Source organism: Mizuhopecten yessoensis, unplaced genomic scaffold, assembly GCF_002113885.1.
Source record: "Mizuhopecten yessoensis strain PY_sf001 unplaced genomic scaffold, ASM211388v2 scaffold8051, whole genome shotgun sequence".
Classification (NCBI taxonomy): domain Eukaryota; kingdom Metazoa; phylum Mollusca; class Bivalvia; order Pectinida; family Pectinidae; genus Mizuhopecten; species Mizuhopecten yessoensis.
The window spans coordinates 451821-469186 of record NW_018407354.1 but is presented as its reverse complement, the minus strand read 5'-3'; the positions used below and the strand labels follow the sequence as shown (position 1 = coordinate 469186).

Here is a 17366-nt window from a genome sequence, read left to right as displayed (position 1 = left end):
TCACATCTATCAACAAGCAATCGGAAGAAGTTTGTCACAAATGTTAAAAATAGTTTCATCGTCACCGGTTTTGTCAAATCAAAGGACACAAAATTCAATGCAAGATTTTATATTGAACAACTTTTATCTGAATAGTGTAATTATTTTGCCACAAAAGTGAACAGCCATGGAGTCGAAATCTGTTGTTTGAAGCCTGCGTCGGGAACCTAGTCAGTACATTTACTGAGATGGTTTAATTGTTGTTGTAGGTAGATATATGTCCACGTGAGCGCTGTTTTATCATACAGACTGCTGTATTGGACGCTATGTACTATCATAGATAAGTGAGTACAGAGATGGCCATCGGTCATCCCTGTTTATCAGCAACAAGGTCGTAATACACATCTTATGTGAAGGGACTGGTGAAGGCGATTCCTAGGTAGGTTGTGCATATAACAATATATAATAATGTGTAATACTGGGTAGCACAGGAAATGGTAAATAATTGTTGTATCTAAGTTAACATATCAAGTTAAACATAATATCTCGTGTCGTAACTGTACTTTAGTGTGAAGTTCTGTATTTTTGTGGGGCTTAAATTTTGTGGTTTCCTCCCCCCCCCCCCCAAAAAAAACCCCACAACATTTTATTGGTACCATAACATAATACGTACATTTTTCTACTCTGGAAAGGTGGTCAAAACATTGATCTTTCTATAAAAGTCATAATCGATCATTTTTGTGTGTGCTTTGAATATATAGCAAGACTTTCCTGTCTATTTTTCTTCTGTTTCCGCTAGAACTTGTATTGCTACATTACTAATACTTTAAGTAGTGCGTTTCACTCGAATCTGTTCTTTTCACGAAACTAATTATAACTTACTTTAGCGCAAAGGACTGTTTCAGTATCGACGTTGACTTGCTGGCCATGACCGCGACAATATGGCTAATCGTTCAAGAAATCTTAATGCTACTATACGTGCTTGTCCTATCATGCCTGTCGTCTCGTAAGATTATGCGGAGCGATGTGTCTGACGCAAATCAAACCGCCCGAGTTTTATCAATCTTCGGTCAGCTATTGTTAGAAGCGCTTCCCTGGCAGTTGCCAAATTTTGTGGCGGAATGACAGACACCTATGAACAGCCAGTTTCTGTTCATGTATTATTCATGGGATGCGATGAATGACGGTGTTGTTACGGCGTTTCAAATATATCGTTGCGAATTATTTGGTTTACATTCTATTTTATAAACACGACAGAAGCAAACAATATATTCTGTGAATGACATCTCTTGATTATGATTGCTTTTCTGGTTGAAGATGTCTTTGGTTCACTTCACTGTGTCAACTGCAAGTCGACATTTATGAACTCTGGCATTGTCATGATGAAGCCATATGCATTTCGTTACTTGTCCTCCCCGGGTCATTATGACTTATCCACGTTTCGTTCCCAGTCCTACAATTGTCTCAAGAAAGTTCTCTGCATCCCGATTTTATTGCCGAACTTTGACGATATACACAAACATTTAGTCATTTAAAATATCCGCAAAGCATGCAGTCGTTGCGGCTCGATGGATGGTGCCGGTGATATAGTGATGCCCTCGTATGCTATTTCTTTGTGTGAAATGAGGTCAATGCTTTTGATTGTCTTGTTTTTGTTGTTGTTGTGATTCCCCAAGTTCTCAAGTATGAAGACGACATATTACTTGGATTTGATCTAAATTTACATGGTACATGTAGGTATCATCACGGAATTAGATTAGGTTATCTAAGTCCGTGGTATCATCAATGAAGCAGAACACGCTACCCCTTCTAGAACACCTTCTGTCGTTCTACTTGTACATTTTTGAGGGTCTCCATGTAAAACTTTACTTTGTTCATAGTTTGCCTCATTCTCGATATCCAGGGGATACGATCACTTCGCTCTCTGCACCCCTGTAATATGTCATAGCAAAATTGAAGGCACGCGGTTAGCTATTTGATAGGTGTCGGGTAAAATAACCTGACCAATCGCTAGGCTGATACCTGTCCTTTGAAGATTATAGAGGAGCGACGCCCGACTTCAAAGTCAGTACGTTTTACCGTTACGCGGCCGCGAGATTCTTTTGATGTACATCAAATGATCAAACTAGTCTTCTCGTCTCATCCACAAGGTGCTGCAAACTGAGCCTTCGATTTTGCTATGACATATTCCAGGGGTACAGAGAGAGAAAGTGAGCGTAACCCCTGGCTATCGAGGATGGGGTTGTCTTTTTTATCGACTTTTGTGTTCTTATTACAGTTTTGCTGACACGCTTGTATTCTGTTGTTGTTTTATTTACAACAACAAACGATAACTGTTAATGTACGCTGTTACTTTGTACCAGTTGTACAGGGATATAGAAGTCGGCCATCTATGTATCGGTGTCTTTATCAATGTTATCAGGTCCTGAGCAGTGTTTATCTAATTGGAGGTGTGACACTGTTCCACATATTTAAGATAACCTGCTTCAATACATAGTTAACCGTATTTTCTTTACATTCGCTTTTTTTTACTAAACCGACTTTTTATCATGTTTGATTGTCAGATACAATTTTATAGATCTTGATTGTTAGATCCACTTTTATAGATCTTGATTGTTAGATCCACTTTTATAGATCTTGATTGTTAGATCCACTTTATATATATTTATTGTTAGATCCACTTTTATAGGTCTTGATTGTCAGATCCATTTTTATAGGTCTTGATTGTTAGATCCACTTTTATAGATCTTGATTGTTAGATCCACTGTTATAGATATTGATTGTTAGATCCACTTTATATATATTGATTGTTAGATCCACCTTTTTAGATCTTGATTCCTGGATTCACTTTTTTAGATCTGGATTGCTTGATCCACCTTTTTAGATTTTGATTGTTAGATCCACTTTCATCGATATTGATTGTTAGATCGACGTTTTTAGATCTTGATTGCTGGATCCACTTTTATTGATCTTGCTTGCTAGATCCATTGGTATCAATCTTGAGATTAACAAGTCAGTTATAAGGGTAAACCAGAAATGACTGTATCTACATAAGACTTCTCCTCAAACAAAGCTAGATACAGTAGAGATCCTACATTATCTGTATTGCCTATGATTCGTTTCGACGCAGTCACAATAACATTTAGGCAGATACCCCCTCCCCTCATAATCCTTGGCTGCTATAGCTATACACTTAAATAGTATTCTCGTACACATTAAAGTCTACCGATCATTGAGTCCAAATCTCTCTGTTTCCAGGCCATTAGAGGGAAGGAAGGAAGGAGATGACGCTAACTGAGTCGCTTCTGTGGTTACCATTGACCATACTGGGACAGACAGCCAAAGTAGTAGAAGTCTTCTTATTCGTGTTGGTGGGTATGAATGGGGGAAAATATAAAAATTCTAAGAAATGTCAGGTACTCAAAGTGAGAACAATGGTAAAATATAAATACAGATACCATATACTGTACAAGTGGACATTTTTGCGTGTGGAAATATTCACATTGTGACCCTTTAAACTAATCGCGGTGTGGACATTTTCGCGTTGACAATAGCTCTGAAATCCAAAATATTCTATGTATCTATATTCTATAAGAAATAATCGCTTGCGTATATATTTGGGCTAGTCTATTTAAAAAAAACCACACACATTTCGACACCGCGACTATTTCCATTTTTACAGAATATAGTTATACTGTATATATCAGATGGCGTATTTTACGAACAAGTTTTAATCAAACTACTGACTAGTTTGCCAGCTTTATGAAACACGAGTTCACAGAACGTTTTGTTTTCATGTACTTATTACGCATAATCTCAGGAATATTTTATATAGATGACAACTGTGGGCATCGTTATTTTATTGAGAAACATGTCATTTCTTTGCGTGATAAGAAGGGCGATACATTTTAATTTATGAGTGTGTCTGGTTGTTTTATTGTCACTGCCATTGTTCCCACTTTGTGTACCTGACATTTCTTAGAATACTTGATTTACATGGCAGATGACGCTTACCCTTCCGAAACACCGGTTTTATTCTCCTCGCACGTTTTCAAGGGTCTCATCATATCATAAATTTCTCATGTTAAACCTTAGTTTTATCGATTTGCACTTTTTAATTACGGTTCTTTTGGCACTCCGTTATACGCAAAATTACTGTAACATAATATTATGTAAAATACAGTACCGCTGCATCTTACGATATAAATTACTGTTGAATGTGTTTCATTGCTGGAGAAGATTTTCCCTTAAATGTTTCTAATTGCTGTATTATATTTAGATAGGCTGGTACGACGTGTATGTGTACTCGCCTCTACAAAGATGTCTGTCTCCAGTCGTGGCTACCATACCCCGCTCACTGACCATTAACGGACATCCCTATGACGTGTTCACGGCTAACATAGTATCGTGGTCACGAACACTGTTGGTCATCCCCATAGCTATTTGCCTTAAGTAAGTGAATACGTACCATGTTTCCCGATGTTAGACTACATGGACCTTAGGATCAATTACTGGATTACGTTTGAACTTATCCTGGTATCTAGGCAGAATGAACGTGGTATAAAATAATATTTCTGATTCATGTCAAAAGTAGTAAATAAAATGAGTGTTGATCTAAAGCGCGCATAGCCTCCTCTTACTTCTGGAATTAGCCTCCTCTGTAACGGACATATCCTACTCCATCTTCTGAAGGAAGCGTCCTCTGTAGCGGGCATAACCTCCTCTTACTTTCAAAATAGTCGTCTTTTGTAATTTAGTTTAAACATATTTTATTGCCAAAACATTTGGGAGAGGGATTTGACACAGATTTTTGCAATTTATGGTAGTTTTCTCAAACGTTACAATTACAAGCTCTCTCATTGTTATCACGTATATCAACAGGCGACGGTTATAATAATGCCTTTTGATTTGTTGTTTTTTGCACATCTCACCTAATTTAATCTGCAATTATCTTATCTGAAACGTTTTTAGGAAATTCTGTTTCAAACTTTTACGAAAAAAATGAAAATTTATTTACCTTATTATTTTTTGTGCGAGATCATTGTAACCCTTTTGCCCCTATGTAACTTTAGTAGACTCTACCATGCATTGATACGGACGAGTCCATTATGATCTACAGTGGTGAAAGGGTTCAACTTTAACAACACTACAACATGCATAGCACAGATTTGTCACGGATGAATGACTTTAACTAATTTCGATTCTGGAAATGATACATGAAGTGCACACACAGTTGAAATCATACGAATTAGTTCTAGGAACACAATTTGACCCTCCGAATTGAAGTGTTTGACTGTACCACTCTATTGTCTTAACACAACTGTAACTATCCCCAGGTACGAGTACTCCGTGATAGCGTTCCTCCTCGTCATAGCCCACGACTTCCTGGACCATGTAGACGGTCTTGTGGCGAAGCAGCACAAACAGATGTTCGGCCAGATTGACGATCCTTTGTTGGGAGGATTCATGGACGCCTTTTGCGACAAGGTTTGACAGGAAACATCATGACAGGTGCCACATGCGGTGCAAAAAACAGTTCTGATTTTCTTCTTGTTAGGGATGTTCCAGTCGTTCCATTCTTAAGCTCCCTTAATCTATCCTTCACTAATCTGGTTGTCCCACTATTCACCCTCTTAAATCCAGACACAGCTAATCTGGTTGACCCACTATCCAGCCACCACTAATCAGGTTGTCTCGCTATCCAGCCACCACTAATCAGGTTGTCTCGCTATCAAGCCACCGCTAATCAGGTTGTCTCGCTATTCAGCAACCACTAATCAGGTTGTCTCGCTATCCAGCCATCACTAATCCTGTTGTCTCGCTATCCAGCCACCGCTAATCCTGTTGTCTCGCTATCAAGCCACCGCTAATCAGGTTGTCTCGCTATCCAGCCACCGCTAATCAGGTTGTCTCGCTATCCAGGCACCACCAATCCTGTTGTCTCAACATTCACCCTCGTTAATCCAGCCTCCACTAATCTGGTTGTCCCACTATTCACCCTCTTTGATTTAGCCATCATCAATGCGGTTGTCCCGTTCTTCGCCCTCAGTTATCCAGCCGCCATAAATCAGGTTGTCCCACCATCCAGCCATCACTAATCAGGTCGTCCCACTATCCAACCACCACGAACCAGGTCGTCCCACCATCCAGCCACCACTAATCAGGTCGTCCGACTATCCAACCACCACGAACCAGGTCGTCCCACTATCCAGCCTCCACTAATCTGGTTGTCCCACTATCCAGCCACCACTAATCAGGTTGTCCCACTATCCAGCCACCACGAACCAGGTTGTCCCAATATCAAGCCACTATTAATCTGGTTGTCCCACTATCCATCCACAACTAATCAGGTTGTCCCACTATTCAGCCACCACTATTTGGTTTGGTTTGGTTTAATTTTATTTAACGTCCTATTAACAGCTAAGGTCATTTAAGGACGTGCCTCCATGTGTGTAGTGTATGCGTGCTCGCGTGTGTGTATACAGGAGACAGGGTATGTTGGCGTGATAGCGCGGATTTGATGCCGACTTTATAGTGTTATCTCACTGAAATACCATGCCGAATGCACTCAGCACAGCACCGCCCGATCACATTATACTGACAACGGGTGAACCCTAAATGCTGGACGTTAAGCAGGGAATAACAACTACCATTATTAAGGACTTTGGTATGTCCCGGCCTGGGGACAGAACCCAATGCCTTCCTCACCTGGGCGAAGGCCAAAAGTGAGGTGTTCACAAGCAAGGCAGCTAGTTAGAAATAGAAATAGAAAGATAAAGATCCCAAATATTGCATTTGGTAATCAGGTTGCCCCACTATATCAAGAAGTTTCACTACTAAACCAGTATATTAGCCATTTTTGCTGTGGATAATGGTGACTGAGATATACATATAAAGATTTCATTATGATCTTGTTGTGTTAGTGACCGTAGTATCAAATTATATTATACTCTCAAACCTGTTTGAAGTTTACTGTAGAAACTAACCTATGTTATAGTTGGTACCGTCACCTCACAAGACAATCTTATCAGATAATATCCCCTTTCAAAACGATTTTGTCATGCAAAGACTTTCCTTTTATTAGCATTTCCATTGTTTGTTTTCGTTTTTAAACCAGAACAAATAGATAACGGCAACGCAAAAACAATCTTTCAACTTGACGAAAACCATAGGTATTCTGCACCAACACAAAGATATCATATAGGCCCGGAAAACCACTCGTGGAGACATACGCTGATTCGGTAGGGAATAGGAAATCAAATGTACCAGGGCAACATCTGTAAGCTGAAGTAGAAGTTGGTATGTTTGGGAATCCTGGGTTCAGCCCCCAAGGGTCCCACACTGGGTGATTGTCATACATCTTTAACGGTGAAGACTATATCGGTTCTATTTTCAATTATGAATAGCAATGTTTTGGTGCCGACGTACATCCATGCACAATGGTAGATTCAACTTTCGTGCCAGACTCGTATATGTTACTACTGAGGAAACGGAAATTATTGATTGTGAAATTTAAGAAATAACATTTGCTGGAATAATAATAATAATATTTCGAGGTTCTTATATTCCGTTTTATCACAACCTAGTTCGTATAGGTCGTCTCAAAGCGGTTCACAAATTATTATCCGGGGTTATTGGGCCTTCGCAACCAGCCAATTTCTTTCTCAACTCCCTGGGGAGCATACAGCCCGTGCCGCCATTTCGGCGCTCACAGCTAGCATTCAACAATTCTAGCACTTCCCAACCACGTACTGATTTACAGCTGAGTAGACTTGAACAAGCGGAGTAAAGTATCTTACTCAAAGATACAAATCAGTGCCGTGCCGTGACTCGAACCGCAACCCTTCGGTCACGAATCCGGCGTACGCGTCCTACCTCTAGACTACCATATTTGACTTTTATTAGTTTAAAGTTGACAAACAATATTCTGTAGCCGGTGTTTATAATTCAGACACAATAGAAAATCACATAAAGATCTCAATCTCACTTTTTACCATTTAAGATTGTGAATGTGCTGTCTCTATGGTCAATACTGATGGTGACCAATTTCGCCCCGATGACCTTCCAAGGGACGTTACTCTTGGTGTTCTCCTGTGTCATCATCATATGCTATGAATTCGTCATAGGTGTTGTGCGGGTACAGGATTATTTCCGGGCCTTTTATCAAAGGTAAGAAGCGTAAACCATCCGTTCATATTAAACTGAATAATGATTACGTCGTCAAGAATTTCTCAAAATTAGTTTCGTACCCGGTGTTGCCTTAAAGGGAGTTAATCATGTCTCTCATTTTGTTTTGATGGAAGTGGTTGTTGTCAGTTTGTATCGATGATGAGTTAGGATTTAGTCTTGTGTAATAATGATGTAACCTTACTTTACACATGTATACACTATAACAGCAGAGCATATACAACGGAACTTTTTATTATTTATTTGACTTTTGATTTCTTCTATATTACTCTTAATGTTTTAGAGAATACAAAATACAAACTAAATCTGACAACACTGGAAATACGGCGGCCGTCATGGAGGGGAAACTGAAGGAAAAGCTCGAGTCCATGGGGATAGCCTTTCTTTGTCTGGCACAGTCTTCAGGAAATATCACAACGTCTGTCTGTCAGTAATTTATTTGTTATACTTGTTTCTGTACATTTTTTTTTAGAAATAGGCTTGTACAAAATGTCAAATCTGAATTATTTTCATTTAAAAAATGTAAAAAACAGTAAATAAATTCATTCGCAGAAAATAATAAATACGTTTAATTGAATAAAATAGTGGATAATTTCCATACACGAGGGCCATTCATTAAATGCTATACAACGCCTGTTGTGGGATGTGGCATGGTCGGGAATCAGCTGGATGTCACTCAACCCTTTACTTGGACACTTTTTCATGTAGAACTTTTGACAGGGTTCAGAGCTTTGTCTCTGTAAAATGTGGCAGTGACAGTTTTCCCTTCCTTGCACGGTATCTGAACCACAGGCCCACTATAATTGCTTAAACAATGGCATACAAAACTTTTTTGGCGATTTTTATACATCTTGCAATCACTAGCCTTTCATGATTTTTCGACAATCATTGTTTGTTACTAAAGCGCGCCTCTAGGATTTAAAGTAATAGAGGCAAGTCTCGTCCCCTGTAAATAACTCAGGTAGCGTTTTTAAGTCGCAATTATCGTACTTTTTTCAATATATTTTAGCACATTTCAAACGTTTGGCCTTTTGTTCAAATGTCAATAAATGACGGATCAATCGGGCTCAAAGCTTCTTAAATGTCAAGCACCTGGTCAGAATGTGGTGTTTACTGCCTTCTGAAATGTCAACCATATGAGCTATCTCAGAAATAGTATGACGACCATCATCCTTCAATACTGCTTTCACGGCAGCAATGTTAAACAGCTGACCTGCCTGCTCGTGTGTCCTCTTTAAGGTCAACTTTACCATTATTTGACTTGTTCACCCACCTGAAAACAGTTCTCAATGTGATGACAGCGGTGCCTTTTATGCTGCACAACTCGGCATGTATCTGGTTAGGCGGTATCTGTAAATGACCCCGTGCTTTAATATAGCAGCTTATTTCAGATTTAGTCTCGACCTTTAATTTAGCATTTCAACATTGAATAACTTGTTAAATTCTTGTCGGATAATGTCGGGATTTTACACGTACATGGTTCTTTAATGCTTTTGCAGTCTGCCAAGGTGCTAAACTTATTTTACTGCCTTTTCGTACGGGAGCTGTGTAGTGACATACTTTAATGAGTGGCCCTCGTATATGAATGAATAGAATACGCCGTACAAAGTATTTTGATATATGTCATTTTGTGTCGTTCACAGCTGGGATTGTTGGTATCGTCTGTCTACTTCTGTCTGTCCGTCTCGCGCATGCGTCGTTACGTCACAAACTGAATGCCCGAAAAAATACAAAAACGATGGCGGAGGAGCCGAAATCTAAAGTTCAGAGTGAGAATAAAACACGGGAAAGGAATACGTCACAGTCTAACGACAACGATCCAACGACAAACGAAAAGGAAAACAGGAAATGCGTATGTTTCGAATTATGACGTACTTGTTTCAGCGTCTACGTATCCTTTTTGCTAACGTTTGACTCGGAATGTTGATCACGTGACACGTGAAACAAAACTATAACGATAATGAAATTGTCCACTCCTACTCCATATAATTCATTTGAGTGATCACTAATTAAACTTTATTTTACTGCTTTTTTTATGGAGTGTCTAAATTTGTTTGATTCATGGAAACCAAAACATCAGCCGTTTGTCCTTTATTGAGACGCTTCAAGTACCTCTTTTAAAGTAATTTATCATTCATATGGTTCAATAGGAGGAAGTGAGGCTAGACACCCTTTCTCCCCTGAAAGACAAACCATCGACAGTCAAATATGACAGAACAGCCTCTTACGAAGACACCGGAAGCAGGTACGATAGAGGCTTTAATGGCGTACGGGGAGAATATCGACAACATGTATATCTCTCGAGAGATAAATGGGTTGCCGCTGTCTCTCATACTGAGTCGGGCACAAATTCTCTTACATTTAATTTTTCTCAGATTTATAAACAAAATAAAACAAAAGTCAAGCTTCAACGCATAAGAACAAGGCATAAGATCAAAATATACCACATTGTCAACACACAAGCACAAACTATACCACATTGTCAACACACAGGGACAAACTATACCACGTCGTCAACACACAGGGACAAAATATACAACATTGTCAACACACAGGCACAACATATACCACGTCGTCAACACACAGGGACAAAACATACCACATCAAAATATACCACATTGTCAACACACAAGCACAAACTATCCCACATTGTCAACACACAGGGACAATATATACCCCGTCGTCAACACACAGGCACAAAATATACCACATTGTCTACACACAGGGACAAAATATACCAGGTCGTCAACACACAGGGACAAAACATACCAAATCGTCAACACACAAGCACAAACTATACCATATTGTCAACACACAGGGACAAACTATAACACGTCGTCAACACACAGGGACAAAATATACCACGTCGTCACCACACAGGGACAAAACATACCACATCAAAATATACCACATTGTCAACACACAAGCACAAAATATACCACATTGTCAACACACAGGGACAAAATATACCAGGTCGTCAACACACAGGGACAAAACATACAACATTGTCAACACACAGGCACAAAATATACAACATTGTCAACACACAAGCACAAAATATACCACATTGTCAACACACAGGCACAAAATATACCACATTGTCAACACACAGGGACAAAACATACCACATCGTCAACACACAGGCACAAAATATACCAAGTCGTCAACACACAGGCAAAATATATACCACATCGTCAACACACAGGGACAAAATATACCACATTGTCAACACACAAGCACAAACTATACCACATTGTCAACACACAGGCACAAAATATACCACGTCGTCAACACACAGGAACAAAATATACCACATTGTCAACACACAGAGACAAAATATACCACGTCGTCAACACACAGGGACAAAACATACCATATCGTCAACACAAAGGCACAAAATATACCACGTCGTCAACACACAGGCACAAAATATACCACATCGTCAACACACAGACACGACATATACCACGTCGTCAACACACAGGCACAACATATACCACGTCGTCAACACACAGGCACAACATATACCACATTGTCAACACACAGGCACAAAATATACCACATCGTCAACACACCGGGACAAAACATACCACATCGTCAACACACAGGGACAAAATATACCACATCGTCAACACACAGGGACAAAATATACCACGTTGTCAACACACAGGCACAAAATATACCACATCGTCAACACACAGGCACAAAATATACCACATTGTCAACACACAGGCACAAAATATACCACGTCGTCAACACACAGGGACAAAACATACCACATCGTCAACACACAGGCACAAAATATACCACGTCGTCAACACACAGGCACAATATATACCACATCGTCAACACACAGGGACAAAATATACCACATCGTCAACACACAGGCACAAAATATACCACGTCGTCAACACACAGGCACAAAATATACCACATCGTCAACACACAGGCACAAAATATACCACGTCGTCAACACACAGGCAAAATATATACCACATCGTCAACACACAGGGACAAAATATACCACATCGTCAACACACAGGCACAAAATATACCACGTCGTCAACACACAGGCACAAAATATACCACATCGTCAACACACAGGCACGACATATACCACGTCGTCAACACACAGGCACAACATATACCACGTCGTCAACACACAGGCACAACATATACCACATCGTCAACACACAGACACAACATATACCACGTCGTCAACACAAAGGCACAACATATACTACGTCGTCAACACAAAGGCACAAAATGTACCACGTCGTCAACACACAGGCACAAAATATACCACATCGTCAACACACAGACACAACATATACCACGTCGTCAACACAAAGGCACAACATATACTACGTCGTCAAAACAAAGGCACAAAATGTACCACGTCGTCAACACACAGGCACAACATATACCACGTCGTCAACACAAAGGCACAACATATACTACGTCGTCAACACAAAGGCACAAAATATACCACGTCGTCAACACACAGGCACAAAATATACCACATCGTCAACACACAGGCACAACATATACCACGTCGTGAACACAAAGGCACAACATATACTACGTCGTCAACACAAAGGCACAAAATATACCACATCGTCAACACACAGACACAACATATACCACGTCGTCAACACAAAGGCACAACATATACCACGTCGTCAACACACAGGGACAAAATATACCACATCGTCAACACACAGGCACAACATATACCACGTCGCCAACACAAAGGCACAACATATACTACGTCGTCAACACAAAGGCACAAAATATACCACGTCGTCAACACACAGGCAAAATATATACCACATCGTCAACACACAGGCACAAAACATACCACATCGTCAACACAAATGCACAATATATACCACATCGTCAACACACAGGCACAATATATACCACATTGTCAACACACAGGCACAGTGCCCTACCGCATGTAATACTTGGTTCTCGTTCTGGTGCAGTGCCCTACCGTATGAAGACTTGTTGGAGTCCGACCCCCACTTAAAGGACGTCGTCCATCGCCTGGTCCGTCAGCACTCCGTCCCCTCGATAGGACTCGATGGTCGGGTACAGAAAGTCTTCTCAATAGGATGCTTTGACCTTTTCCACGAAGGTCATCGACGTTTATTGCACCGACTAAAAGCCATAGGAAAACAGGTGAACGACACACATCCATTCATACAGAAGACAGTTTTTTTCGAATTCTGATAATTTTTTCCTTCATGAAAATAATTAAAGCGTCAGAGTGATTCCTTTTTGACGTGTTATACTTAAGTCTGATTTAAAATAGTATGCTTATTACCATCTTCAGTCAATCGAACATTTTCTTTTTCCAGATATGTATAACTATTAATCAAAATATCCGGATAATCGATATTTGTGATCAGTGATTACACAAACACCATGTTTTTTCGTGTATTTCGTCAAGTTGTATAAACTTTTATTTATATTACAACAATTATGAATCAAGTTATTTCATCTTATATTAATCACACGTGTTGGCCCGGATGTTAGCTCGCGTATATGTAATCCATTGTGACTACAAATGTCACAGGGACCTGAGAATTTGTTACAGCGATATTTGGACCCAAACTAAGGTGTTCAGAGTAATTTTACATGTTTTAAGGATTTGGTACTCTGAACGCCTATTAGTTAAGGTCCAAATGTAGCTGTAACAATTTTGCAAGTACCTGTGGCAAATGTGACGTACCAAAATGGCGATGCTGAAAACTTGACAATGGTATAAAAAAACTTTTCAGCAAATATTCGGCCCAACTCTGGTCCAACCGGTTAAACCGTTTGGACCGCGATAAACGAAAACGGCCCTGGTTAAAAAGATCTTATATACAGATGAGTCTAGCTTTGGAACTAGTTCCGCCAATCTCTCATGACCTACAATATCTTACCGTAAACTTTACACACATGTTTGATAAATCACGTGACTGCCCTTTATAATTACAGGTGATAGTGGGAGTACACGACAGTAGAAGTATTTTTAAACTCAAGAAGCGTGTCCCAATAGACAGTACAGAGAGGCGCATGTTCAACGTCAAGCAAATCGCGGACGTGGTAAGTCAAGTAACTAGAACTGTGGTTGTATTTGTTGTAGTAGTGATGTTGGTGGTTTTCTCAAAATAACCGGTCCCACGTGATATCGAGTCGGAAAATCTAGGGCGCTGATTGGTCGAGGAAAGATTTAAATATCCACCGATGTTGTTAACAATTTGACCGGCATTGGGGTTTCTGTATACGTTTGAGGTGTTCCGATACAAAGTTTAACCTTTCCACACTTTTGCGGATCATTTGGTGTTTTGCCGTGTCTTTTAAGGCACACCTTCCAAAATCCTTGTCTGTGTTTGAATTGGAATTAAATACGTTATCTTCACCATACAAACACCGTCCACTATATCCAAAAGCTCCATATTCTTTACCGAAAAATTGGCGGGATACACAAAATCACTAGACCATATCTACCCATCGACCAATCAAATCACGCCGTCACCAATCAGTTTTCGATTAGTTTCGGTCGGCTAAAATTCGACAGCTCCAATTAACACGGTACCTACAGATGGACTTCTAACCCTCACCCAGTTCCAGATATGTACCGGTAAACGACTATTTGGTTGGCTATTGTTTCCAATGTACCAGCTGAACATTTATCTATGTCTACTGCGGTAAATAGTCATCATCCTCAATTCTGATTGGCTGACACTCTGGCATTATCGTCCGTCTATCTGCATGTAAATAGATCTATACCAAAATTGAAGTATGTTATACCATTGTGCAGTTAGAGTTTCACGACGATTAATCTCCCCACATATCTAACTATATCCTCGATATCCAGGGGTTACGCTTACTTTTGCTCTCTGCATCCCTGGAATATGTCATAGCCAAATCGAAGCATCAGAGTGCGCAAGCTTGTGGATGAGACAAGAAGACTAGTTCGATCCTTTGAATTACATCAATTAATCTCTCAGATGCGTAACGATAAAATTGGCTGGATTTGAAGTTAGATGTCGCTCCTCGATTATCTTCAAAGGACAGATATAAGCCTAGCGATTGGTTAAGTTTTGTTTTTTACCTGAAACCAATCAAAGAAAGCGTAACCCCTGGAGTGTCGAGGATGACCTAAGTAGGTAGTGGACATTTCCCAAATTATGTATGGTACATGTGGTTGGAATAACAGTAGGCTTACCATTTGATATATGCCGCCTTCCTTTCACAGGTGTACTGTATCGCCGGCACGGACCCCACACCTTTCCTCTCCTGTATCGTAGACACCAACGACGGATGTTCATGTGTTTACGTCAGAGGGGACGACATGCAGGCGTTCCCTGCACGAGAGTTCTGCGAGAAGTTGATGCCGGTGACGTTCCTCCCGTACTCCTCTGGAGTTTCCTCTACAAAACTACGAAAACTGCAGCACGACTCGTCCAAATTCGGTCCGCACGTCAAATCAGACCATGACGATATTCTGTATTGATTCATAACATACATGTACATTTGCATTTAAGTTGTAAATAAGTATTTATTTTGTATAAATAATGTTTTGTCAGCTTTAACAAAGAAACTGAGAAAATGTTATAGGCATAAATGAGAAATCTGAAATGACTCAACTCCAGAAAAATGTATATAATTATGAGCATTGTAAAGCGGCTTAACTCCAGAAAATGTTTCTTTGAATTTCCTGATGTTATTTAACTCAAAGGCCTTCTCAGATGTTATTATCTTGTAACAAGAAGAATCATTGTTTACGTTAATGGTTTCGAATCAGAAACTGTTTGCGACCTCCGCCGTGCTGTTACAGTGTTCGGGAACCAGCCTCTTGTGACGACCAATCAAAACCTTGACGGAAAGGGACTCCTAGAGACGTTTGTCGTCGACTTAAATGGTTACCAAAAGAAATCTAGGTCCTATTTCATCTATTTGCCAAAAAAAGTTGTATAATATGATATCATAAACCAAACAAAACGACCCAGAAAGATCAAATGTTTGCTTCTAACGGTTGTCTTGTGTTAATCGAGGCGGGAGGAGAAACTTTGAAGTGACGCTGATCCAATTGCGTTCAAAGCCCTATGAACGCAATTTCTCATGGTAATGCTTGTGGAGGAACTCGCAGTGGAAATGTAAATATAATTCAATGTTAAGATGTACTTAAATCTTTGAGTACGTGGATGGTTATGTAGGCTTTTAGAGACGATTCAATTCCGAAATGTCTTGCAGATGTATAAATGATCATTTTAGGCAGCAACGCAACAATAGAGCATGGAAATGAGCCTTCAGAGACGATGATTCAACACTGCCTTCTGAGGAACTCCAACTACAGAATATCCATTAATAAAGGTCTAAACTGATTTGACTTAAGATGGAAAATATCTATAATGTATACTGTATATAGACTTCTAAGCTAGCAATTCAACAACTTCAGATAATAACCGGGACGAACTAACCAATTGTTATGTAAATTCATGAAAATTGATGCCTGAAGAAACATAAACTTTGTCTAATGCTAAATTGTTGTCTTATCATTTCCAACATACCCAAAAAAGGTTTCATCACTCCTAGCCAGTGGTTCATTTCTCCCAAACCTGTTATAGGGTTTCATCATTCCTAGCCAGTGGTTCATTTCACCCAAACCTGTTATAGGGTTTCATCCCTCCTAGCCAGTGGTTCATTTCTCCCAAAACTGTTATAGGGTTTCATCATTCCTAGCCAGTGGTTCATTTCACCCAAACCTGTTATAGGGTTTCATCTCTCTTAGCCAGTGGTTCATTTCTCCCAAACCTGTTATAGGGTTTCATAACTCCTAGCCAGTGGTTCATTTCTCCCAAACCTGTTATTGGGTTTCATCACTCCTAGCCAGTGGTTCATTTCTCCCATACCTGTCATAGGGTTTCCTCACTCCTAGCCAGTGGTTCTTTTCTCCCAACCCTGTTATAGGGTTTCATCACTCCTAGCCAGTGGTTCATTTCTCCCAAACCTGTTATAGGGGTTGATCATTCCTAGCCAGTGGTTCATTTCTCCCAAACCTGTTATAGGGTTTCATCATTCCTAGCAAGTGGTTCATTTCTTCCAAACCTGTTATAGGGTTTCATCATTCCTAGCCAGTGGTTCATTTCTCCCAAACCTGTTATAGGGTTTCATCATTCCTAGCCAGTGGTTCATTTCTCCCA

At 39.9% G+C, this 17366-nt stretch overlaps 1 protein-coding gene across 1 annotated transcript; it reads left to right on the top strand.

The window, feature by feature from the left end:
• Nucleotides 1-304: 304 nt before the first annotated feature.
• On the top strand, nt 305-16702 carry LOC110454742. The gene is made up of 11 exons (XM_021504422.1): nt 305-418; nt 3238-3350; nt 4259-4431; nt 5316-5466; nt 7982-8148; nt 8450-8592; nt 9810-10018; nt 10317-10411; nt 13155-13350; nt 14155-14262; nt 15419-16702. Exons 2-11 carry the CDS (start codon nt 3264-3266, stop codon nt 15674-15676), a joined length of 1587 nt encoding a protein of 528 aa, XP_021360097.1. The 5' UTR covers nt 305-418; nt 3238-3263; the 3' UTR covers nt 15677-16702.
• Nucleotides 16703-17366: the final 664 nt, after the last annotated feature.